At 43.5% G+C, this 27436-nt stretch overlaps 1 protein-coding gene across 2 annotated transcripts; it reads right to left on the reverse strand.

The window, feature by feature from the left end:
* Positions 1 to 1982: 1982 nt before the first annotated feature.
* LOC147880076 (uncharacterized) lies at positions 1983 to 22848 on the reverse strand. Of its 2 annotated transcripts, none has more exons than XM_087372068.1 (6): positions 22602 to 22848; positions 22343 to 22477; positions 22149 to 22232; positions 20704 to 20844; positions 20485 to 20592; positions 1983 to 2289 (listed from the first exon to the last, which is right to left on the reverse strand). In XM_087372068.1, the coding sequence occupies exons 1-6, from the start codon at positions 22720 to 22722 to the stop codon at positions 2216 to 2218; spliced, it is 663 nt and encodes a 220-aa protein (XP_087228194.1). In that variant the 5' UTR covers positions 22723 to 22848; the 3' UTR covers positions 1983 to 2215. The 2 variants fall into 2 exon arrangements, with proteins under 2 accessions (XP_087228194.1, XP_087228193.1); XM_087372067.1 differs by having other exon boundaries at positions 20437 to 20592.
* Positions 22849 to 27436: the final 4588 nt, after the last annotated feature.

The following is a 27436-nucleotide window of genomic DNA, read 5'->3' on the forward strand; positions in this document are numbered from 1 at the left end:
TCCTAGATACAATAGTGTGTTTAACAAGCTGCCATGTGTCACCCATTAAGTGCACAATCCCATTTGCATAGTCAAAGTCTAGAGCCAACAACATTGTAAGTCTATAACCAACATAAAAACTATCAAATACCTTGATGTCACACATTTGCATACACTTAAAAATGAATCTAGATTTCAAATAGCTAAGGATCCTCTCAAGCTCAACAAGGAGTTTTCTACTATGTGCATGTGCAACCCATCACATGCTACTACTATGAGTCAAACCCATGATTCATTCTTTCCCCATAAAAAGATATATCTTGTGTTGGGTTCAAGTGCATATAACTACTAATTACCTAGCCTAACCTCCTACTACACTAGTCTTCACTAAGGTGGAGGCACAATTGCCTCTACTTCATATCATTTATTGTGGCTACCAACACTAGGATCTCAAACAACTTCATGATGAAATACAATTTATCAATGATGATAACTACTTGTGGATATTATTTCAATTATTTGACATTTTATTAGTATCATAGAGACTTATATGCCATAAACTCATTGGGGACTCATAATGATGTATTATTCTCTTCTCTTTTCACAAAGGAGACATTCAACCTAGGGACAACTACTACATAAACATATGCAAGGACAAACACCACCTCAAATGTGTACATGCACATACTTACACCTCCATTAACTTTAAAAAGTGTAAACAAATATGTCTGCAAGAGTTTGGACTTTTATGCACGTACATATATGTTCAAACTCTCCTCACAATAACAACTCTTTAATTGATTCTTTTCATATACATGTCAATGGAACCATATCATAAGGATAACAAGACTTACATGTGGATGGTATCATATGGTTTTTTCATATATGCGAGGATGGCAATAGTTGCATTGTCATATTCCACTCCTAAAAAAGAAAAGAGATCCTTTTCTTGAACTCTTCCCCAAAACTTTTTGCAATCCTTCAACCCAACAAGACCTTTGTCCACTATCTTGACAACATGTCCAATTATCCTTCACCAAGACATAAACTTCTCTTAGCCCAACTCCAACAAAAATATTATGGCCAAGAAATCAATAGAGCTACAAGATATTTTGACATCTGTAATATTGGTTCCTATTCCAAAACTTATGAAACACTTGGCTATGACGAAAGCTTTCCCAAAGAGTGCCACAAGATTAGAGACATCTAGAAAAATAGAAGGAATGCATCAAAACATAAGCCACTTTGTCACAAATCAAATGTGATCAAGACCATTCATGGATTTGTTTCCCACATGCTAGTTATGGGGCTACTTACACTTTATACGAGAATATGCATCAACTATCAACCCATCAAAAGTGAGACTCGTTATTCTCCCACACCACTATCATCCAACACAACCTTTCCTGGCAAATTTGATCCATTTACGCATGTAAAATTGAAAAGAAGCCAACCCCTTAAATGTTGATATTCCGCGCATCCCACTTGACCTCAATTGAATTTCTATATACAAATGAAAACCTTGCTTTCTGTCATTCCACCATGAAGGCAAACCAAATGTAAAACAAATACATAAGGCCTTTGATGAATCCCAGTATTGCTGACATGGGAGCTTCAGCTCGAGAGCAACCATTTGGTAAATTGGGTTATTACTGGACAAGTACTTGCAAACGTTATATTTCAGTACGTCCCAGATTTCTTGATCATGAAAATGAGCCCTTGCTTCTTTTCATTCTAATGCAAAGGCATGCCTGGTTCTATAAGGAACAATTAAATGAAAGTTCACTTGAGTTTTTCCACCCTGGGGCAGTAGGGTGGAGACCGCACACATGGGGGGAGGTGTTTGAGTGAGCTTTGCTAATTTCTGTTTTTGATTCAAAAATCTCAGAATAAAGTAATAAGAAGGTTAGGTCTGATGATCCGCTTCTCAGAAGCATGTAGAAGCAAAACAAACCTGCTAAGCAAAAGATTCCAGAAACTTTACAACAAGGTTTTGGAACAGCTTAAATAGATAACAACTCTTTGGTCTGCTTAAGTACAAACTTACAAACATTTTCTGTGGGTTGTTGAGTAAGCTTTGATAATTTGTGTTTTCTATTCAAAATGCTGAGAATAAGGAATAAGAGGTTGGGCCTGATGATCTGCTTCTCATAAGCATATACAAGCGAAACAAAAAGGATTTCAGAACTTTACGACAAGGCTTTGTTAAGTGGAAGATAAGAACTCGTTGGTCTGCTTAAGTACAAAGTCCCATCAGTGCCATAATTGACACCATCATAAGCAACCTTTCAAGATATCTTTGCTTTGGACCTGTCCAAAAAAGGGGGGGGGAGGAAAGCTTACTGCTATGCTATGTTGCCATTAGCTCCACGTAATGGGTATCAGAGCAAAAACAAATTCAAGCAAAGAAGATACTGACAATTATAAAGAGAAACTAATCCCATTGAGTAGGATATGTCAAAAGCTACTGCTAATTAGCTAATATCTTCAGGCATAATTTTTACTTTCTCTATTTCAACTCTTTCTTCATGGATGCACATTACAAACGAACACATGTGTAAAACAAACTGCAGGGACTGCAATGAACAAATGTGGCATGTGTGTTTTAAGTGTAGTGAATATTCATCGCAAGTACAATAGGATTGATGATAGCAATATATGCAATGAAAAAGCCCGAGATATAGTACATTATCTTTTTTATTTCTACTGAATTCGACAAATGAAAAGGCAATAGAACTACAATTCCTTCTAACAAGATGGGAATGGGAAGTGCTGCGGACCACCTTCCAAAGAGATGATCACACATATGGAAGAAGGCTCATCAAACAAAGTAAGTGGAAGAAGGCTCATCAGATCACTATAACATTCCTGAGTTTAAAGGTAAACAAATATATAACTGTCATGGGGAGTGGCTTCTTTGTCAAATGATAAGCAACCATCTCTAACAGATTTCCAGCTGAAGTATTCAAGAAGGGAGCAATTAGTCACAACTGGGAGTTTCATGTCAAAGAGAGAAGATCAAGAGCAATGTCGCTTTATGGACTTCAAGAAAGCATCTGATGCACTGCCTCTACAAAGACTTCAGGAAAATACAGCAATGATAAATTTCCCATAAGGCTTGAGAGAAGCATCACTTGAGCTATATTGGGAGTAGTAACCAACTTCAAAGGTTCCTTGTTTATTTATCATGTTCAAAGGAGGAAGTAAGATAGGGATGAGCCCCAACCGTTAGACAGTGTTTGGATTGCTTATCAACAAGCAAGTCTCGTTACTTTTTGTAAGAAAGGATTGGAAACAGTATAGATACTTTAAGTTCAAGGACATGTAGAAGTAGAATGCAAGCATTGAAATTTGAGAATTCTAGGAGGGATGAGACCATCTTCAACATGTAAAACAAAAAAATTAAGTCACATAACGGGATTGTAAGATAATGAAGCTTGTATACAATATGCTAGAATAGATATTTGTGCTTCATGGATATGAAGCATGGGCTCTAGACCTACAAAGGAATATAAGACAGAGTAGAGACACTATACAAATAAAAGAGCTCATACTACATTCCCCTTCCCTATTTTTGGCTGAGACATGAGAAGAACTATGCCTATACAAAACCTAAACATGCGAAAATGGGTGTGAAAATAGTCCTATACAGTGTGATAAAGAGCAATCAAAGTTAGAAATTATTGCAAAGAGGTGGTTCAATTGCTTACACTTGACAACCTATGGCACACCAAAGGAAGAAGATGCCATTCTAAGAGAGAGAGAGAGAGATGAATCTCCTATGGTTTATAAACAACAAAAATGCATTAAAGAAGGCACCTCCATTTCATAAAGAGGGAGGGATCTGGACAAGCCAAGCATTAGTCACGGTCCATACCTGATTTTCTTCCTCCATAACCATAGGTAGACGAGCTTTTCGTTGTCTCTCCTCGTTCGTCTAATGGAGTTGGTTCCACAGATAGCACACATAGGTCCAATCACTGGGATGGATAGCTGACCGATTGATAGATGACCAGATGCTCCCCTTGTTGTTTCCCCTTTTTTGGGTTTTCCCTCTCTCAAAGCGAGAGTGCGATGTATCTATATCTTCTTGTCACAGACATCAGCCTTGGATATGGATGCCCGTTTAGTGGCCCCACCATTAGCTTTCATTATATTTGGTTCTCATAGACCCTTTGGACATCCCAATGGGTGGATGTGGCCAAATTGAAGCCTGCGAAGACACTGTCTCGGCCACTCTCATGGAGCAACTGTTGGAGATCTCATAGTCAAAGAGTGTGTTGATGTGAAGTGTTAGTGTGTAGTACTAGGTGATCTAGCACTAGTTTATGCATGTGAGTCTTGTGTGAGTGCCACATGTCATCATGGGACTTATCCCATATGCACTAGGTGCACTTGTCATGATACAGTTGATGAATGAATGAGAGCCTTTCATTATGTCTTCATTTGAGCATTATTTCCTCACACCCTAACTCTCTCTCTCTCTCTCTCTCTCTCTCTCTCTCTCCCCCCCCCCCCTTCACCATGTTTTCCACATGGTATCAGAGGAGATCTCATAGTCAAAGAGTGTGTTGATGTGAAGTGTTAGTGTGTAGTACTAGGTGATCTAGCACTAGTTTATGCGTGTGAGTCTTGTGTGAGTGCCACGTGTCATCATGGGACTTATCCCATATGCACTAGGTGCACTTGTCATGATACAGTTGATGAATGAATGAGAGCCTTTCCTTATGTCTTCATTTGAGCATTATTTCCTCACACCCTAACTCTCTCTCTCTCTCTCTCTCCCCCCCTTCACCATGTTTTCCACATGGTATCAGAGCCACTTAGCCCTACCATAGCCATAGCTGCCTCCTAGACCTAACCATAACCCTAATTCAAAACCCTAAATCTGCTCAGCTGCCCTATTTTCGCCTCTGCTGCCTTCTCTTTTCTGCTGGCTCATCCCGCCTAGGGTTTCTGCGTCACAGCCCTTCATTTGCCTCTGTTTCGCCTTCCCGGGTGCTCTTGACAGCCTCTCTATGTGCTGGTCGGGTCATTTCCTGCTGCTGCTGCCATCTTTCCGTCCTGGTCAGCACCTTCAAGCAACTCCAGCCTCTCCAAGTGCTGCGTGGAGGTCAGGGTCTTCAATTCGGAGCTTTTCCAGCCTCTCCAAGTGCTGCTGTGTGCATTTCGGAGCAGACCAAGACATCGAATTTCTGCTACATGAGTCTACAGCTGCATTACTTCAGCCGACTTTGCTTTCGGACCTACCTGTGGAGGTTTTTGAGTGGTTCCAGCCTTCGACCAGCTGCTCCAGCAATCTCTACGACCATTTCCTCAGCCCACTCGTCCACGTGAGGACTGCTTGTGTTTTGGAGCCTTCTGCCAACCGCTGTGTGGATAAAAATGTAAATATGCTTTTCACTTGTTGCATGCTGATGGGTAGGTGCATAGCTATGTACATAGCTAGTGGTGGTGGCTTTGAGCTATGGACACTCTCATAAAAGAATCTACACTAATGTAGATAATTTTCTTGAGAAGGTAGATACTTAACGGGGACTTTTGCGAAATGATGAGTTGAAGTGTGGGTGCACTAGTTCACTCTAGAGTTTTGTGGTATCCATATCACTTGTGTTGGTTTCAGGATGACATGCGTCCCTCATTGCCATCCATTGTTATCTGATGATGTTTTCCAGCATGGGTTGTTTTATGTGTGGTTATATGTGGGCATTTATGCATTGAATGCCTTGTATGACTCATTGCCATCCATTGTTATATGATGATGTTTTCCCACATGGGTTGTTTTATGTGTGGTTATATGTGGGCATTTATGCATTCAATGCCTTGTATGAAGTTGTATGAAGAGGTGGTACCTAAGATCTAGAATTGGGGGTTAATTGTCAAGGCCTAAGTTTTGTGAAGAGATGGGAGAGTGATAAATTCCACGTGATGACGTGGCTGGAATAATTGGAAAGTGAGCATGTGCATGCAAGGTGACTACGTGAGTCTAGACTTTAAGCTTCTGATCAACGAGCTGGCAAGTGCGTGAGTGAACAGCAAGAAGGGAGGCTCGGGAAGCTTGGAGAGGGACCTACACCGAAAGCTACGAGGGAGGTCCAAGATCGCACAAGGAAAGAAGGCACAGACTGGGCGGAGTGGAAAAGATATTGGGTAAGAGAGCAGTCGTGGAGCTGGGCGGAGGAAAGCAGCGCTGAAGGAACGAGAGATCTGTTTGCAAAAGGAAAACGGAGTCACGGGGAGCATAGAGAGAGAGGCAGAAAGTCACACAAAGGCGAGCTAATTTGCAAGAGAGCTCTCGCTCATCGAGGTTGCACACACATGGGGCTGATGTCTCGATGGAATTCTGATGTGAAGCAGGCAGGGATCTCCACTTTGCATCGTTGTTGGCTATGAGGCTGAAGACAAGGAAGATCCAGAGTACGGGGCAGCATGGAAGAACCAAGAAGAGTCTCCAAATTTGTTGTAGCACTCGTTCGGGTGATGGGCATCATCTTAGAAGAAGAGCCACGATCGAAGGAAAGGGACCACGTTTGAGGGAGCCAGTGTGAAGCTTGATGAATGCCTCAGTCTTCAAAGTGTTGCTGTAGTACACTATGACATGTTGATACCTGCGAGTGATCAATGGAGAGCTGCCAATCTGCCGTTGTTGAATACACGCCATAAAAAGCTTGAGAAGTGACTTGGCTGCTGCATCACCCTGAAGGAGTTGAGGCCATTCGAACGTTCATTTATTGTTTTGTGAGAGGGAGTTTGTGAAGATAAAGCTGGCAGTAATGTCTAAATGAATTGTGATAAATTCTATCTTGGTTGCTTGTGATGAAGAGACTCATGAGAACCATTCAGTCATCTACTGACTTCTTCTACTACTCGTGGAGGACTTCCAGTCAAAAAAAATTCATTTAAAGGGGGATTGTTGTGGGTCATATTCCTCTGTGGCTGATTGAGTTTCTCCTCTAAAGCTATCAAAAGATTGTAGCAAAGTGTCGATCTGAAGCTGCCCTTGTATGATGTCTTCAATGTATGGTTGTGGTACATAAAGATTTTGCAAAAATGTATATTGCACTTGAGTTTGGTCCAGATATAGAAGAAGTTCACTTTGCTAGAGGCTCTCATGTTGATGTAATCTTCTCTAGAAAACACGGAGATTATTGGTAATGATGTACATGTAGAACTTTTATACTCTAAGTGGATTAATCTGCCACTGCCACCAGCAGAACCTCTTTTGGATAATGTGTTTTGCTTGAAACTTGTCCAGGATGAAGACTTCCACGGTTGAGGGAGTATATGGTGTCTGGTGTTTGGGGAAGGGGTGAGTATATGGAAGAGGTTGCAATAGTTATAAAGGCAGTATAGTGCTCTATCTTTTTTGCGTGAAGGAGTTAGGAAGAGCGTCTTGAGTCAACCGATGAGCAACAATGCAAATTATGAAGCAACAGAATGCCAAGGCCATTGCTCCATCATGTGGACTTCAAGTCAACTACTAAGGAGATTTGGGATCGCCTTGAGAACTTCTTTGGTAATAAAATCACCAACTCTAAAGTCTTCTTGAAGCTCAAATTTTATGATCTGAAAATGGAAGAGAGTGATGAGTTGAGTGATCATCTAGCCCGGTTTCAATCTCTTGTTCAACAACTCTCAAGTTTGAAGAGCGTTCCTGATGATGAAGATAAGATGGCCATCCTTATGAAGAGTATGCATGGCATTTCTCGCTTTGAGCACACTCTTGAGATCCTTCGTCTTGCCACTACCACGTTTGATGATACGGTGGCCCTCCTCATTGCGAAGGATCATCGCAATAAGGAAGCGGCTCTTGCAGTTCTCCATCCCAAAGGCCTCCAACAACTCATGGGCATACCGTTGCTGAGAAACAAAATCCCCTCTATTTCTGCCTAATCTCCAATACTAGAGAAGAAATGTAGTAAGCCTAAGTCTATCATCTCAAACTTCTTTGACAAGGCAACCTTCATCATATCAATGTGCTCCACATGACTACCAAACAATATGCATAAAGAATGATCAATGTGACCATACCTTGCTCCCAAAAGAGAGACAAGTTTGGATCTGCAACCAATATCTGAAAACTCTTCCTCAGAAAGAAGGCATGAATCTTCTGATCCCAATTCTTGGGAGCTTGCTTAAGGCCATGCAAAGGCTTCTTCAACATGTAAACCATACCTGTTGATTTTGGGACCTCAAAGCCTAGAGATTGACACACGTACACTCCTCCTACCAGTCAACATTCAAGAATGCTGATTTGGCATCCATCTAGTACAGCTGATGAGAGGCATCCATCTAGTACATAGGCCACTGCTGATGAGAACTACCTTGATCGTGGGCCATCCTCATAGTCAGTGCAAAAATGTCCTCATAGTCAATCCCTAGCCATTGTGCATAGCCCTTAGCCACAAGTCTCACCTTGTTCTTGTAAATAGATCCATCTCACGTGTACTTGGTCTTGAAAACCCACTTGACACCAATCACCACCCGTCTCAACGGCCTCAAAACAAGCTTACAGTTCCTATTCTTCAATGGCTTCTATCTCTACTTGTATGGCTCCTGTGAGAAAGCTTCCTTTACTAAGGTAGGCTCTTTGTCCCAAAGAGTCTAAGACATCAATGCTTAGTTTACCTTTAAATGCTCCTCTACCGAGACTTTGTCATGAGCTGTATGTGATCTTCGAGGTCTATCCTCCATGGTCCACTCAAAGGAATACTCTATCACTCTAGAATCATGAGGTGTATCCACCAACCACTTTGGTACTCGATGAGAATTCCGAGCTTTCTCTTGCTTTAGTGGCTCATCACCAACCTCGGAAGCATCCTCTGCCACTAGTTAAGGCTTGTTGTCACACGAACAAGAGCCTGAGACAGATCACCAAAGTTACTTGCCTCACCATGAAGGCCACTCTTTTGCAATGTAACTTTAAAGACGACATCTCTGCCAACAATAGCCTCCCTCCTCTCTAGGTCATACAACCTGTAGTTTATTGGAAGTTTTGAAAGGCAAGCTACTGGGACTTGGAGTCAAACTTCCCCATCTGTTTCTTATTACTCCCAAAAACACAGAACTGGGACAAATCCAATTTCTTACCAAAATAAGCCTCAAATGAAGTTACCTCAAGAGTAGCAATCATCAAAGATCGGTTGAGGGAGGACAACCATCACCATAGTCTCTCTGTAAAGCAGATGAGGAAGGTCATGATGCTCCACCACCCTCCTTGCCATCTCCACCACAATCTAGTCCTTTATTTCAACTACTCCATTCTTTGAATGGTTCCTTATGTTGACAAGCTCCGCTTGATGCCCTTCTCTACACAATCTTTCAAAAGCAATGAAACAAAACTCTCCACCTTTGTCAACCCAAAGAGTCTTTACTAGCAATCTGGATTTCTTTCCTACCAAAGTATACCAATGTCTGAAATGAGTGAAGGCTTGGTCCTTATGGGGCAAAAATACACCAATGTAAACCAGCTGCAATCATCCACCAACAGCATGAAATAAAGGGCTTCGCCTAGGATAATCCAAGGGTGAACCACCTCTAGTGGTTGTGAAGCCCACCTCGTATCCTACTTCAAAACGGACTCCCTATGTTGCTTCCCACAAATGCAAGAACTGCAGTGTCCTTGCTTGCTGCCCACATCTAGCAAGCCATCCACCATGTGGTCTCGGAAGCCCACTGCGATGCATCCACATTCAAATGACAATAGTGAGGATGCCACGAATCACCAAGACAAGTTGAGTACTTGTCAAAGAAGAGAGTGCAAAGAGTTTGAGATCCCATTGTAACTCCTCCTTTCCAAACAACCTGGCCTATTGATCTGTCCCGGATAGCAATGAAATGCTTCAAACTCCACCCGCTTGCTATCCTTGCAAACCTAAAAACAAATGGAAACCAAGAGACATAACATAAAGCACCTGGAAAGAATGTTTCTCCTCTATCATCAAGAATGATCTTCAACTTGTCCTCACCTTGAACTGAGATAGTAGACTTGTCATCAACGAAGATATAACCTGACTACGCCGAAGATCTTGGAACATCGCGTGGGAAGGAGTCAAGTCTCTAGATACACCATTGACTAGAATCCACTCCCGATATTCCCCAACAATGAGACCAACTGCCTCCTTGCTCAAAGAAGATGAAGCTCTAGTCTCCATGATCTAAGAGTGCACAAACTCTGGAGTTGAGCAACCTATATCCATTTCTTGGCTCCGTTGAGGACGTTTTTTCCAATAGTTACAGGTCTAATCTGCCTTCAGGTCATCACAATCAGAATCGAACTTCTTCTCTGAAGACTTTGACTAAGAAGACTTCTACTTACCCTTCTTATTGTTGTTGTTGTTCCGTCCTTTTGACTGTCAAGACAATACCTCTACCCTATAGAGGGTTCAAGAACCGATCTCTTAGTGTCTAGGACTGTCAGCACAAGCTTCTCCCGTGTCAAGGTGCTAGGTCTCCAAGTAGTGATCAACAAAGAACACAACTCTTGAGTACAGAGAGTAGAGATGAGAAAGCAAGATAATGGCCATGTCCTCTACAATATCTACTTTTTCGCTTGAAGAAACTTCTACTGAAGAGCTTGCAACTTGTTGATGTGCTCTCGCATCGTTGAGGACTCTGCAAAATTCAGGACACCCATCTGCACTTCCAAGGAGACATGCTTCATGGGTGATGGTGATAGCATGTTGTACAAAGACATCAAGTACTCCCAAATCCCTTTGGCCAGCATCATGTGCTTCTTGTTTTTTATCACTTGACATGCACATTTGAGGAAGATAAAGGGGCATACACGAGCACTGACACAATCCCACAACTATGTCAAGGTTTCCCGACTCCTTCTCGACAATTATGCCAAGGTCTTTCTCCTCTGAATCTGACCTTGTAACTCCAAGTAAAATGAAATCAGCCCAGTTTACAACACCGATTCTATGTCAAGGAAAGATCTTTCTCTAGTGAAGGGAGGGTGGATGGGAAAGAAAAGAAAAAAGGGGTCTCCATTGAAATGGCCTGCCGGATACAGAGATCACGGAGACCACGCCCCCAACCGCCAAGAGACACGACCCAACATACGCAAATACGAGATACCTTCCCAGCTCATAGGAGTCACCCTAGCACCAAGCTATGTATTTCGATCTTGAGTCTAAGTATAAGATTCTTGTTATTTTTGTTTTAGCTTAGCATGTAGTACTCTGCAAAGGGACTCAACGAGTGGTTGGGTTACTTCTTATGATTGTACTTTGTCTCATAGGCCCGCGAGGCCACCTGATGACATAAATACCTCCCTCCCCCCCCCCTCTCTCTCTCTCTCTCTCTCTCTCTCTCTCTCTCTCTCTCTCTCTCTCTCTCCAAACCTGGAGTGCAGCCGACCGAGGTTACAGTGGCGCTCGTCAAACATTGGGTAGCGATCAGGAGAGCACAATAGGTTACTCATCCAAATAGCAAACAACGATCCATTACAGGCTTCTTGCCTACACTGCCTAGTCCACCATTGGGTGTATCTTGATGTTCTATATGCCTATTGTATGGTATTGGATCAGACTGTGTCTCCACATGAGGATGATGATGCCAGGATGTCTGCATAGGTTTATGGTGGACATGTACTATGATATCACTAACTATGTCTACACAGTTTTCTAGCATGGGTTCATAGTTGCCAGCCGAAACGGAAACGAATGGAAGAAACGGAAACGGAAACGGAAGAGACGGAGTTTTCGGCCCCTACCAAAACGAAAACAGAAGAAACGGCAATATGATACAATTTATGTATAAAAATTTATTTTTTATATTTAGAAGTTTGAAGTACTTTAAACTTAGCACACAAGTTGAAACTTGAAACTTGAAAGCATCCAATGCCCAGACTCCATAGATGATCATGATTCATGATCCACAAATTCCATGATCATGACTCATGAGTCATGCAAGACTCAAAATAAAAGCACCCATGGATGATATAAAAAAAAGCAGCTGCCACCTGGCACCAAGGTCCAAAGTATACTCAGTAGTAAGTACTGTATCTACTATCATAAAAAAAGAAATAACATAGTCTAGGAATCAAGATGCATCATGCTGCAGCCTATAGGCTGCATGCATGATGCATCTGAAGTGTCATGACTGTCATGTCTAGGAGTAGGCTAGCACTGTAGTCTGTACAGTCGTAGTCAAGAGACAAGGACTAAGGTACATCACTACTGATCATCTGCATCATCCATGGACTCCTCGTCATCGTCATCCTCTGCCTCCTCAGATGAGCCTGAGGCATCTGTGTCACTGTCTGAAGAAGAATCATCAACATCAGGAGGGAGACATGGACCCAATAAGCATCTCTCGGCATTGAGGAGGATGGAGAGGTGAGGAGGAGGATGGAGAGGTCACAAGTGAGAAAGGATGGAGAGGTAGAAGGAGGATGGAGAGCTCTGAGGTAAAAGAGGATGGAGAGGTGGAAGGAGTTTGGAGGATCAGAGGTAGAAGTGAAGGAGGATAAAGAGGAGGAGGATGGAGAGGTTACAGGTAAGAGAGGATGGAGAGAATGAGGATGGAGGGATGGAGAGCAGGCTGCCAAGCTGCAGCTTGCAAGATGGAGAAGATGGAGAGAAGGATGAAGAGGATGGAGAGAGAAGGATGGAGGTCCGAGGAAAATGGGATGGAGAGTCCAAGAGCAAAGGATGGAGGGATGGAGAGAGCTTAGAGAAGGTGGAGAGAGCAGCAAGGATGCACAGAAGGAGTACAATGGACGGGAGGTGGCGAAAAAAGGAGCCAGGTGGCACGATTTTGGGAGTCTAGGTCAAAAACATGTTTTACGAAACGACGTTTCTTCGAAGAAACGCCGTTTCCGTTTCCTGCCAAGAAACGGCCGTTTCTGGCAACTATGCATGGGTTAGGATGCTCGCTTAGTAGCTCCACCCTTTTGTTCATTGTATCAAGTCTTTCTTCAGTCTTATAGAACCATCAATCTTTAACAAACTTTAATAAATTTTCTTTATTTCTTTCTTTTTCTCTCTCCATAGTCGTTTCCTTCACTTCACACTTCTTCTCCCCTTCTTTTTTTTTTCAAGAAAATTACTTCATTAAGTATGAATGAAAACCGCAAGAGCAAGCTCAAATGCAGCAGTACATCATGCAATGCATGAGGGAAAAAAACAGCTCAAAATGAGCTAATAAAAAACCAAAGCGGAGGCTGAAAATGCCATCTCAACCCTGAGGGAGACTTAGAGAAGAAGGAGATCCTCTCCAAACTCTGAAAAAATAACTCTCTTCGCAGTGGCCGATATGGCCATCAAAGTGTGTACTGTGTCGGTCCAAATACTGGCCATAGCTTGGGAAGGGTGAACCTAGATACCCTCTATCGCCTTTGTACACCTGGCACTCCAAATATGCCAAGCTACAATGCTAGCCAAAATCCCTGAAGACGTGTCTACTGAGACATGAGCAGCTCTGAAAGGAGTGAAGGGAACATCCTGGAGGGAACAAGACTCCACTGAGTGTCACCATACAATGAGAGTTGGATCTTGATCATGTCCCTCGAAAAACACCTGCGGGCCAGTAAGAGATAACCAAGCCACTGAGCCCCAGATCATATAGAAAGGTGTTGTATGAAAGATGCTGAAAATCCTAGCAACACCTTTCTAGACTGTCCTCGCCTGTCTGCATTCCCAAAGACAATGCTGTACTGACTCAACTGCAATGTGACAACAAGGATATGTAGGGTCAGTCCCGAACCTAGATCTCAATAGATTCACCCCAATCCCTCCATGAAAAGAAAGCCAAAAGAAAAGAGTGATCTTTCTATTCCTGAGGGATTTCCAAAGCCTACGCCAAAAGTTTTTCCGCACAGCTGCGAAAATCTGAAACTATCCCAATGGGGTACTCTGGAGGGCCTCCAACCTCTACTGTTGAGCTGAAACCTCAAAGCATTTCTAATTGTGTAGTGAAAGAAGGGGAAGCTCTTCTCTCGATGCCCCTCATCAATCCATTCCCACTCCCCTGGGTCCCACTACAAGAACCTAATAGGGAAACCACCATACAACTAGAGTCTCCAAGACCCCAACGCAAGGAGAATAGGATCAGGATCAAGATACCACTGTGAGTCCCCCTACCCCACTCCATGAATCTTGCAATCTTGACAAGCTGAAATGCAACCTCCAAAAGAATATCATCAAAAGACCTGATAAGTCTGCCTACCAACTTAACATAAAAAACTAGGGTATCCTCCTGTGCATCCTGTAGTGCAATAATCTATAACGAAATGCCCGTCCTTGAAAACCCTCCCCACCAAGTGGACTCTGTGATCGGCATGTCTTCTGTGTTAATCCACTTTGGTGGAATGGCTGCCTGTATTTGATGTATCCTAAGTGCACTCCCTCTGAGGTGGCCAACTGCTAAAAGTCTCTGATCCTCTCGAAGTCTCATAAAAGCTTGCCAAGCGTCTACAGTAGAAGCAAGTCCTCTATCCCATCTAGACCACTGCATATAATGTGACACTCCAAGTGGCCTGCCATGGTCATCCAAAATCGAGTCATTCCACATGACTGGCTGCCTATGAATTTCTTCACGAGAGGTGGGTCGAACTTTGCGAAGTGTGTTTCTGAAGCAGCCCCAAGCTTTCAAAATAGCAGCCATGAGAGGGGAAGGGGGAGATTTGAGATGGGCTGAAGTAAAGATCCATCTGCTGCTGTCCAACCAATCTCCCCCATGAGAAGGGATACAAGATTCAATGCTGCGTGAGAAAAAATCTTTCCACGGTTCCTGTCCAGGCATCAATCCACGTACTACAAACTAGCAGAGCAAGGCCACACACTGCAAGTTCAAGTCAATAATATTGAGACCTCCTCCTGTGGGGAGAATGAGGGTCTCCCAAGCCACTCTGGCTACAACATCTGAGGTGCCGTCTAAACTACTCCATAGGAAGTTCCTCATAGGTCTCATGAGCTGAGCGATACAACCACTAGATCTACACCAACATGAGCAAACGAACCAGGCAGTGGTCAATAATACCTGATTCACAACCACAACTCTAGATGCAAGGTCAATTCTGGCTGAACTCCAAAAGATGAGTTTTCTCTTGATACTCTCCAACACTGCTGTGCCGAAGAGATGCCTACCCCAACCTGGCATCCCAGATACCTGACGGAGACTCCCCTCTGAATCCAAGTGAACCCTATGTCATTTCCCCAGACTGGAGTGTCCTCATCTGACTAGCAGTACCGCCTTCACATATCCAGCATGTAAGTATTCGAGAAATTTCCCAATGATTATATCTACGGAAATGCATCTGAACCATACTCACCAAGTATCACAAGGGCTTGCCTACAACTAGCAAGCACACCATTTTCTCAAGATATGACGAACAATAATCCATGACTTCTATGGGCCTCATCTCATTTACAAAGGTGGTTCACCTCCATGAGGAGGTGATCCTAGACGTCAGATGGAATCATGTGACCATGAAGCAACGAGTATGGATATGGCCTGAATACGGGCTGAGTGATAGAGGGTAGGGACATGGGGGTAGGAAACTAAGAGTGGTGAGGGCACATGTGGAATGCAAATGTGGCGAGTCCAATTGAGTAGGGGAATGGTGGCTGTTGGTTGAGGGGTGAGGGTGACAAAAAGGAGGCATATTGTGGTGGGGCGTAGAAGAGGGCATGTTGGGGCTGCTCATGATCCCAACAAACATTATGATGATGCTGCTAACTCCAGCGCTGGCAATGTCTCTTAGCTCCAAGGATGGTGTAGTGGACTGTGGATGGGAGTGGTGATGATTGATGGCCCTCCTCGGGTTGTTTCACTCACATGGGGGAGGGGGAGGAGACTCATGCATAGTTGACTATCTCATGGGATCTCTTGCCTCCACTTCACATATCACGGATTGCTTTGTCTCACCACCATCTCCAAGAGTGGACCATACTTTATCTATTTCTTAGTATATCGATCCTATGGCTTACAATGCACACTACGACACCACTCATATACACTACTTATCACGAAATACATTTTGATCACAACCTAAAACATAAGTTCGATGTACGCCTCTCCACTCTGCTCCTAGAGGATCAAACTGCCTTGATCGGATGCTCTACATGAGATTTTTCTACACAGCTTTCCACACACCACCCGCTCTACACATCCATGGCGTCTTGGCTTAGTACCTTGTAACAGTTGATATGATGATGAGTGTAAGGCCTTACGTACGCAACCCAGATTTGAGGCTAAGCACCATATTTTTTTTTTTCCCAAAAGAAAGGAGGCTAAGTACCATCTTTCGAGCGAGGCAGAGACGATAGGTGAGTATTTGGTAAGTTGGAAGAAACAGCCTTGTAGCTTTACAATGGCCAAGAGAAAGATCATGAGGGCATACGTACTAAGTACGTACTGAGTTCATTTCATATGGAATAGAAACTTTAGCCTCGATCTTAGCAAATCAGTTTGCATCGGCTTCCCTTACGCGTGGACCCCTAACACCATTACTTCCATTCACAAGGCAAGATCATTCACACTTTTTGCTAGTGGTGTCAAACACACAGCCTTGAAGCTTCACAATGATGAGCGAAAGATCACGAGGCCATATGTACCGAGCTTGTTGCATATGGAATAAATACTTTGGTCCCAACCTTAGCAAAGCTTTTTCACGAAGCGGTTTGCAGTGGATTTCTTACATTTGAACCCTTAATACCATCACCCCCATTCACCAAGCAAGATATCATGAGCGTGGGAAACTACAGGACCATTATGATTGAACATGTCGTGTCGAAGGTCTATTTATCAATGTGCAACACAAAGGTTATCAGGGTTGCAGAGCTTCAAGGACTTGAAGCTGTGGGTCCGGTGGGATTTTGGAGAGATCACGGGATCATGGATCACATACTCACACTTAGAGTGTCATTGAGGACACTAGGGCACAGAGACAGAGGGTTTATGGCTGCTTTGTGGATTTTTGTGAAGTTTTGACACAGTTCCAAGAGCTCTACCTACAGTCGTCTATAGGGTATTATCAAGAGATCACGTGGGCAGTCATGGCACTTTGTCAGAGAGTCTTGGGTAGGGTTCAAACAGCTGTAGGATGGACATAGTAGATTATGAGTACTATTGGGGTCAAACAAGGTTGTGCATTATTACTAACCTTGTTTGGCCTCTATATAGATGAGCTTGAGACTTTCATTGGGCTCTAGGGGGGGATGGCTGCTCCCTATCCGGATCCTTGCTCTAGATTTTCCTATCGCTGATGATGTGGTCCTGCTCTCCTCCTTAATAGAGGGGCTCTAGCGTCACTTGGTGGCACTTAATACTCTCTACAAGGCGCATGACTCGAAGGTCAATCATAGTAAAGCCAAGGTCATGATCTTCAATACATCCTAGGAAGCCATGCACAGAAAGTACTTCACACTAGATGGGCAGCCGGTGGAGGTGGTTGCATCCTATACATACTTGGGGGTTCTTTTCTTTGGATTGATTTTCACGATGCGACCAGCGTTGCAGGTCGGACTGAGTAGTGGATACATCGTGCTTGCTAGACTTTTTACCCTCATTGGTTTTACTTGTTTTGGGCCAAATCTATCAGACACAGATTGGGTTTGAGCTAAGAAGATTTAGGTTCTCATGCCTTTTATGGATGATCCTCAGTAAGTCTTCAGTCTCACTTCGCTGAGTTTGGAGCTTCCCCACCATAGCTTGATGCAATGTTACGGGTTACCACATATCTCTACCACATTTGGGAGTATGCTCTTGCATTACGGGATGACACATGCTACCGTGGTTAGCCTTGCCCTTGTCCATTACTTTGACTGATAGAGGTGATCAGAGGTACTTATATGCACATATATGCAGATGGTTTGAGGTTCCGGGGCTCCACCTAGACAAACTACCCCCCTTCTATTATATTCATTGAGGCCCCTTGTGTCTCACTCACATATCATGAAGTGAACTAGGTTATTCGAGAGGATCTTTTTTTCCAGAGAAATTATTCGAGAGGATCTATTACAGATCTACATATTCAGGATCTGGTCGTAACCCTACGAGCTTCGTGTGAAGCTCAGCTTTTACAGAGACTATTGCTTGCGGATTTCAGCAAAGGGCTTCATTTATCCACCAAGATACACACGGATCCACCTCCCTCACTTCTTGAGGATATCGATTGGGGATTTTTGCATCTTATCACACCAGCTTTGCATTGAAAGTGGACGGACAGAGTGCATACCCAGAGAGGGTTGCATCTGTACTATATGGGATCAACAGGAAATTGAAGTCAAAGGAGCATTTCACTTTCAAATGCCTTGTATACTATGAGATTAGAGGTTGCTATCATTCCCTTCAGGGACGGTTTCTGACCCCTATCTAGTCACTTGTCCTACCTAGGCCAAATATGCTTGGTGACGTGCATCCATGACATTGTTTGACACAAGGAGCAAATGCTTGGAGCACATAGGCACGATAGGGTGTGCAAATAGGCTCCACTCAAAGCATGATTATTGTGTTTTTCCCATTAGATAGCACTAAGCAGCAAGGCAAAGGGAAACGACGATTGGTGGACCAGAACAAGAGACGCGAAACTCACCCAGTGGTTGAGGCATAGATCAGATTGGCGAACCTTCCCTCCACGCTTACCAAATCAGGGACATGACCAATGGGAGTGATAGTGGCATTGTTTCATCGCAGGGCCATAGCTAGAAGATCGTAGTGGACTACACTTACTGATAGTTGTTAGCGCTCTATCGTAGGATTATTGCCACTGCAGCCTCATACATCGCCAATCCCTTCGACCCCCTAGCTTCTGGATGACCACCATAGCTCTAGAGTTTCTACTCTCTACTCAACTACTCTTAGTGCTTTTCCTCTCCTCTCTTCTCACTTGAATACTCCTCTTCTTATGCTCTTGCCCAATGGTTGAAGGGAATTCGAATGCTTGAAGAAGTTGTAGCCAACATGCCTCCACTTATGAGCCTCGAGAGGAAGAGGGAAACGACATGGATTTGGGTGAAGACAACTTGGTTATTAAAGAGCAGTACACTAAGCTGAAGACATATTTTGAAATACAGATGAAGGAATTAAAGGACATTTTTATAGCCCAAGAAGTATGCCTCAAGACTCAAACGCAAATGATTACGGTGTTGCAAGCCACAGTTACTAGCTTGGCAATAGAAGATTGAGAGAGTGTACCCATAGTACCATCTTTCAGACAAGAGGCTTTGGCAAGAGAAAAAAAAGAGTGTAGTTTTGAGTGCGTTCATACATGGCTTAAATGATACCCAGTACACCTCTCATTCCATTTCTTTTCTAATGCGCTTAAGATTCTAATGGATCAAGGGAATGAAGGGAAAGGCATTGGCTTGGTGGCACGAGTTAAAAGAAAAACAAAAACATGGGCTGAATTTTAACAAGTGTGTAACATGAGGATGCGTTTGGTCTCATCTCCAAGTTCACCATTCTAACTACGGGAATGTTGTCATTTTACAATGGTTTAGAGAATCGCAATCAAAGGCCACGTACACTCTCTTGTGTGGATTTTTTATAAATGGTTTTGGAGTGGTTATTGAGATTCCCCCTCTCCTTGAGATGCCTTCAGTAGGAGAGGCCGCAGGTCTGATGGGGTACCCCGTGTTAGGGTCATTGTCTCTGACCCTAACATCTCGGATGAACACATTATGCGTCAGCGTTCAGATGGCTCCTTCTTCAGACAGAGAGTCGAGATTGCAAGGAGACAAGATCAGTGTAGGATTTGCAAGACCTCGGGGCACTTTGTCAGAGATTGCCCAAGGAAAAAAAAAGACCTAAAAGATCAACGGGTGCATCTCATAGCTTCATCCGACCTGGACCTTCCTCACGACCAGCTCTACCGCTTCACGCACTGCTAGATCTTCGACCTCACAGCCATGATCGTTAGCCTCTTGTTCTGGTACTTCTAGAGCACGAACAAGACAGCACGTCCTATTTCGGTTGTATCCTGTTGGGTGCCTGTCAGAGTTGGGGAGCCAGTTCCACCTCAGGCTACCACTGATGGGGCTGCGGATCCGTCTCTTCAGGCAGGAGACATTCTTGTCTTGGTTCCATGTGCAGATGAGACTGCTCCTGCCTCTGCACGTGTTTATGTGCAGGATCACTTACCTAGATCCTTTCACCAGAGACCGAGAATAATGCCAAAGTCGTGGTCGAGGTCATGCAGATTCATGTAGAGATCATGCAGCGTGCCGAGTTCTTGCAGCAGCCCCCCCCCTCCTACACGTTTGTCTACATCTGATAGAGGTAAGGGGATTATTGGTTCCACTCCTTCCGTAGGGCTCCTTCACACTCCTACGCTAGAGGTACTTCGCAGGAATTCATTTTCAGTTCTGGTAGACTTTTTCCTACAAAACTGTCAAGATTCAGTCATTAAAACTGTTAACATTCAAATAGTTTCCCCTTGTTTTGCAAGCCATGATCTGTGCATTAACTGACAGGTTTTGACATGAGGCTAAGGACTGGGGCCTGCACCTTGACTTGTAGTGATTTGATTCGGTGGGCTGGGGCGTGGGCTTGTACCTTGATTTGTACTCTGACTTGAAGATACCGATGGTGGTGGAGGAGGTGGTGGCTGTGGTGAGCCTTTGAGAGGTATATTCAAATTAGTACAATCAGCTCCTATTGAACCTGTGAAACACAATGAATTGAAATGAAGTATGTCATCCAGTTTCTTCATCTTTTATTGATTATAGAAGTATGTCAAGTCAAATCAGTGCTGGAAGATCTGTCAGGATGTACATTGATGAAGACAGTATCCATCTGACTTGTTCAGCAGATTTGAGTAGCCAGCATCACACTTGCATTCATAACTATCACTAGAACTATTTCCAGAAGCATCTGGAATGCATTCTCCATTCCCGCACACAGGAAAAGAGCAAACTGCAACATCATAAAGTAAAATCAAGCAATGCAGGGCAGGTCAGTATCCTTGACTTAAACGCCAAAAATGAAAGGGCAAGTTATGTAAGCTCGATACTTGAGCGGCTTGACTATCCAAATGATACCCATAACATGATTCCATCCCATTGCAAATGTGACGAAAAACAGTTTTTGCTTGTGCATGGTAAATGTTTTCTTTGAGCGCTCCTTTAAACAACAATGTATCCAAACGATTTCATAGAATTATTATTTGCTCTTGTGCGTACTGAACAGGAACAAGAAAAAACTCCTAAACACAAGATGAAATTCAAGCATGAAATTGGACTATGTAACTTGCACAATGAAATCTGAGACAAAGGCATTCAGGCCAAGGGACTACTCCAGCCAAACAAGCTACAAAAAAATGAATCTTCAACTCAACACTTAAAGTTTCACCTTGCACGTTCATGTATTGCAATTCATGCATTTTAACAGGTATAACTCATGCATCTTACCGTTGACTCTCAAAGGAACTGAACAATTTATTATCAATTAAATAGAGGAAACACATTTGTGCAGATTATTTTTACACAGTGGCAATCATCGGAACATTACACTGGATTTTATGGTATTTTATAGTTCAGTAAGTTTACTGAACTCAACTTTCTAGAGAGAAAAAGAATCCATATGTATATGATGTCTTGGTGGGGAAAAAGAACAAGAGAGAAGGAAGCCATGAAGGTGAGAGCCAGATGGCCTCCCTCATTAAGGATAGCGCATCCTGCGCGACTACAGACTTGACTGAAAAGCTACCTAGTCCTAATTTCGCTCCTCCCCTAAAATTTGAAGATAAACTTATGTCGAAATTTCAGTCTTTCGGCAAACGCAAGGGTGCTGTCTCTTAGAATTATACTCGAGAAACGATTCAGTCAAAAACAGCAAACGCTGAGGAACAACTCTCAGGAGTTCAAAACTTTAGGTAGTCACCACGGAGCATGATATCATTTACACATGAGTACACTTGCAATATACAACAGCCTATAGCAATATCCAACCTTAGAGCTCTAGGCAAATTGTGGCTTATGTCCTTCGAGCGTGCGAGCAGTTTCTAGCTGTCAAACCTGCTAAAACTGCAGCCGTACTGTAAAAATATAGAGAGAAAAGGATATAGGAAGATACTACATCTCTATCTGATTCAACCACATAGCTCCTCTCCAATGTAGCCCCATGTCATGATTCTCACTAAGTAGTAAGCTCTAACTCGCGCAGACCTTTTCAAAGAAGGTTTTTTCTAGTGAAAAAAACATCCTCCTACTGTCACTAACCGTTGGATGGTACAATCGGAGGGGACAGTGCAGACGGAGCTGGCGCTGGAGTGGTGGCATTCGCACAACCTGCGTTGATTGAACCTGTGTAAAATGGAAAGCGTGAGTCCCGTCGTCCGTAGATGATCTTCGTGTAGCCTTACGGGGTCGTTTTAGCGAATTCTGGAGCGAAATATCCAAGATAGAACACGTACAATTAGGAAGAACGCATGGAAGCCAGGACTCGCCAAACGGGGATTTCCAGCCCGAATCGCACTGGCAACTATAGTAGGGGAAGGAAGAGGAGTTGACACAAGAGCCTTTTAAACACTTGGCTATGTCGCATGCAACTGCCAAAATTGATGCACAGCAAGAGCTGCTCAGAACAGGTGCAGCTGAAAAAGCAGCCACAGGCTACCAAAAACCGAGTTGGGTGGAACTCAAAATGGATACCCAAAGAGGCCAAAACATTACCACTGGAGAAGCTGAAAAGAGACGGATGGAATGCCATTGCCTCTTCATTGGTGGAGCAAGCGGAGAAGAAGCAAGCGAGGAGGAGGAGGACTGCAGAGTGGCGAGAGTGTCGCGAAGCCATCTCATGGGTCGCAGGCTGTTGATGTTTGTCGATAAGACGGACTGACAACTGGATTGGTAATCAACGGAAAGATGTCTGGTAGATGCTAACGGACTGAGAGCTCTTTCCCCGCGAGAGTACCGATTCAAAAAGGACGAACAAATTTTGAAAGAATTGGAGATGCATTTAAAGATGGACGGCGATGGTGGATGAGGAAGCTCAAAGGGTTGTTGAGGGAATTTATGAGAGGTACAGAATGTCAAAGACAGTGCGTTCAGCTGACACCAACAAACATGGCCATGGCGAATTGAAATCAAAGCGCATCAAATCAAATGGCTAATTACAGAAAACCAACCTGATCGAACTGCAGGAATTGGAATTTGCATGGCGGAATCAATCAAACATCGACAATCTGTCGAGATTGAAGTGTCGGAGCTTCATCGATCCAAGCGCGCACGACAGACAGCAGCAGTGAGCACCGGATTATAGACAGATTTCGAGCGGAATTTGCATGCTCATTGCTGTCGATACGGAACTAAATTCTAATCAATTGGAGTGTCGGAGCTCCATCGATTGAAGCGTACGACAAGTTTGGAATTCCGTCGAGTAAATTAGATCCGGGAGTTTGGAATTCCGTCGACTCGAGTTTTGGAATTCCGTCGAGTAACTTGAATCAATTCTACTTAAGAGGCCCTTTCCCACCAACGTGGCAGATCGATTCTACTTAAGAGGCCCTTTCCCACCAACGTGGCAGCCCATTCTCGGGAGGACACCAGGAACCGGTCCCACCGGCCGGTCATTCATCGACATCGACAATCATCACCGCCGACCACCCCCAATTCCCATCCATCGCGACAGGGAGAGAGCGCACACCTTGCACATGGCATTGTGTAATCCGTGCACTGGTGCACGTGTTTGCATCGAGAAGCGGATGCGGGCACTACCTAGTGTGAATTTACAGTTCAAAATTGGAGATTCGCGTGTCTTCTAGTTTTTGGCCTGCCCTCAATGGGTAGGCCTTAGTAATCGTTTGCCTCCAAAGAGAAAAATAAGTATTTAGTTCTTGTTATGTTCACTTTTTTATGGCATCCATTGATTTGAGAAGCATGTGAGAATCCCATGAAATTCTCCACCTTTTTCTCTCTCTCTCTCTTCTATCCCTTCAATCCTCCACTTTTTTCTCCCCCCCTTTCTCTCTCTCTTTTCGTCTTCTTCTCCTTCTCTCTCTTCCCCTCTGAGCTTCCAACTCATTCCCTTTTCTGCTCACCATCTAGGGATGTGAAAATTCACCTTGTTATGCCCATTAGCCGCCGTTATGATTATGAAAGGCAAGGGGTTGGATGGTCCACATTTGGACTCTGCCATCTCTCATTGTTGATGGTGTAGAAATCAGCACCAAGTAGCCATTACCAAGAGGAAACCAATGACCAGCGAGCGGGGTGGGTAGCCATTACTAAGAGGAAACAAAAAAAGCGACTCTCGACCGTTAGGCCAATCACTGATTTTGTCGATCTTTGGCAACCGGTGCTAATTTCCAAGCATCGATGGATGGGGGAGGGGGTGCAATCTACATGGCGAATGTCAAGTGGTTGGTTTGGCGACACGATCCATTTGGCATATTTTGGGTAATTGGACTTTAATTCAAGTGCATGAATTTTCTCACACATCACCACGCACATGGCTTCCCAGCCGAAATCAAAAGACTGAGATAAGGCACTTTACATAAGCCAAGCTAGATCCTAGGCCACCATTTGCTGCAACCTTGCTCTGAATGCCAAAATGACACATGGTAGCACCGCAACGAATCCAACTTGACGAGTATCTCCAATAGCCAGCTTTTTGATAATGTAGCTGGTAAATCTTTCAATGATTAATTACCATTAAGAAAAGGCTAGGGTCAAATAGCCCATATCTATCCTCCGCCAACCCCAGCCATTAACGAAGGTTTCTGTGGTAAAAATTTCTTGAAACCTATAAACTATATACAATGAACCTCACAAAGGGCTTGTTTCCATGGAGCCCTCTGCTTAAACCCATTTCTATCAAATAGAAAGAGGATCATTGTTGTTCCCACTTGTTACGTTTGACCAATGATAACATCTATGCAAACAAGATTGCAAAACCAATAGCTTGCGCATGACCATGCTGTTAGATGCAAACTCCCTTCAATGTTTGCCTCTCCTTTTGCTTGTGGATCTGCAACTCAGCTTGAATCGTTCAAGAGTGAAGAGTTAGGTTGTAACATGCACACACAACATTTTCATTTGTGAAAACCTTAATTTCTCAATTTTGTAAAATTTGCAAAATTTAAGCACTTTTAGTTATATTTTAGCTTTAAAATATGCAAATTCTCAAGAAAAACCTTCAATTTGTTGAGAAAAATGTTTTTTGTGAATATTGCTTCCCCCTAAAATCACCAAATGGGTAGGCAACATGGAACCTCACGAGCATTTCAGTAAGGTAGCAATGGATGGTTGCTAAAGTGTAGTGTGACGGTCGTTGCACCATGAGAGAGGAAGGGCCATGTTCGCTCATTGACATAAAAGCCTACCTAAGACGTGGGAATACCCTCTAAGCATGGGATTTATGGGAGTGTTTAGGGATGAACCAGTTAGCTACCTTGGCATATTGTAGTGAAAATGCTTGCCGCAACGTTCCCACAAGCTTGATCGCCTCATGCATGTAACTCAAGACCTTGTCAAGAGTCAAGCCTGCAATCTGACACAAAGAGCACTTCCACCCAATGCTTGCAACCTTTTCATTGGACAACATAGTTTGTCAAGAGCCAAGCCCCATAATGCTTGACTTGATAGCTCACCCATAGGGCTTAAATTGGGCGTAGCAACTAGGCAGGCATGGCATGGGAATAAGGTTACATTGGCATTTTGTGGCAATCTCACTCACGTACGAACGTTCCTTGAAGAGGCATTCCCACGTCTGGGAAAAGTGAGGGCTATAGTTGTAGCGGGCATACTGTCCTCTCCTTTTCTTCCACATAATCGACAGAGCCTTAGGACCTTTCATTAATATAGGAATGGAGCCATGTTAGGCGTGAAAGTCAGCAACCCGTTGAATGAGGGCTTTTGCATCCAATTGCAACATAGTATTGCACATATTGCTCCCTGACAATTTCAGGCAAGGTTCACTCTACATCGCCAAAAGAATGGTGGGAACAATCAATCCGCCATGACCTATGCCTACAACTTCATGCAATGGTTTTTTCCCCCATGTGCATGAGTGAGTGAGTGTGTGTGTGTGTGTACACACGTGCATGTGTGTGTAAATTTTAACGTGCGTGTGTGTGTAGATTATATATACATATATATATATATATATATATTAAAGCATTGGATATGGTTGTGTGCCTGAGTTAAGGTTGATGCATTCCTTCCATCAGGATTCACTTTCTAGCGCATGATAGTGAGCCCTCCATATTAACAACGTTTCCTCATCCATGGATTGCTCTTAGATCACTAGCCTTTTTGCTCATCCAAATTCCAAAGACCTTAGGTACTTTCAATAAGTCCTCCAATGTGGAATCAAGGGGAGGCCAAACCTCATTTAACTTTTGAGAATCTAGTTGACAACTTTCCTCAACATTTGATGCCATCTTGAGTTCATTACAATCCTCGATTATAAGTTTCCTTAACTCCACATGTCACTACTTAACTTCCAACCATGTGCTTAGAATCTAATGTGGATCTATAATGTCACAATCATGAGCATGGCTTCCAATTGCCTTTCCTTATTTTATTGGTGAGCCTATTCACAATAAGGATGCGCCTCTTTGTAGATATTCAACTTTACAGCAAAACTAGACACAACCATATTCATGATGACCACAGATGATGGTACACAATTTCTCATGTCAAAGCTTTCAATTTATCAACATCACTACCTTTCAGGTTTCTTTTACAATTTTGATTTGCATATCTTCTCCAATTGGGTTCTTCATAGGGTGGTTCTCATTTTATCTCCTCTCTTTGGTTCTTTGATGGGGTGGTTATCCTCTATACATCTTTTGATTTTGACTTCCTCAAGACTGTATTAAAGCTTGTGGAACTATTTGGGAGTCTCTCCTAGTCTACATACCCAAGGCTCCTTTGTTCTTCGATGGTCACAATGTTGTTTCTAGAATCAACAGAGGCTTGTTGGGACGTGGCATCACTACTTTAATTGCCTTAAGCCTTCTCTTGCCTTCTTCCTAGGTACTCTTGTTTTGTGCAAATTGTCTGCTTCTGCTTGCTCATCCAATGGCCACACCATGATCTAGTCAAAGAAAAGACCAAAGAAAAAGGAGGGGGAGGAGGAGAAGGTGGTGGTGGTGCTGAGAGTGGTAGTGGTGACATCGAAGATTGTGGTGATGATGCAAAAGATAGAGGTGGAGGAGACGGTGATGGTGGTGGTGGTGGTAATCGTGTTAGGTGATAGTGGAAGTGGTGGTGATATCGATAGAGAAGGTAGGTGTGATGGTGGTGGTGGTGGTGATGGCATATAAGGTGGATGTTTAGGTGGATGGGTGGAGGAGGAGATGTCGAGAGGGCATAAAGGTGGAGACGTGGAAGTGGAGGTGAAGGTAAAGGTGGAGGGGTGGAGGAGATGTCGAGAGGGCATAAAGGTGGAGAGGTGGAAGTGGAGGTGAAGGTAAAGGTGGAGAGGGCATAAAGGTGGAGAGGTGGAAGTGGAGGTGAAGGTAAAGGTGGAGAGGTGATAAAGATGTATGGGGAGGGACAAT

Source organism: Dipteris shenzhenensis, chromosome 33 (assembly GCF_047967505.1).
Source record: "Dipteris shenzhenensis isolate YYH24624 ecotype China chromosome 33, Dip_SZ_1.0, whole genome shotgun sequence".
Taxonomy (NCBI): domain Eukaryota; kingdom Viridiplantae; phylum Streptophyta; class Polypodiopsida; order Gleicheniales; family Dipteridaceae; genus Dipteris; species Dipteris shenzhenensis.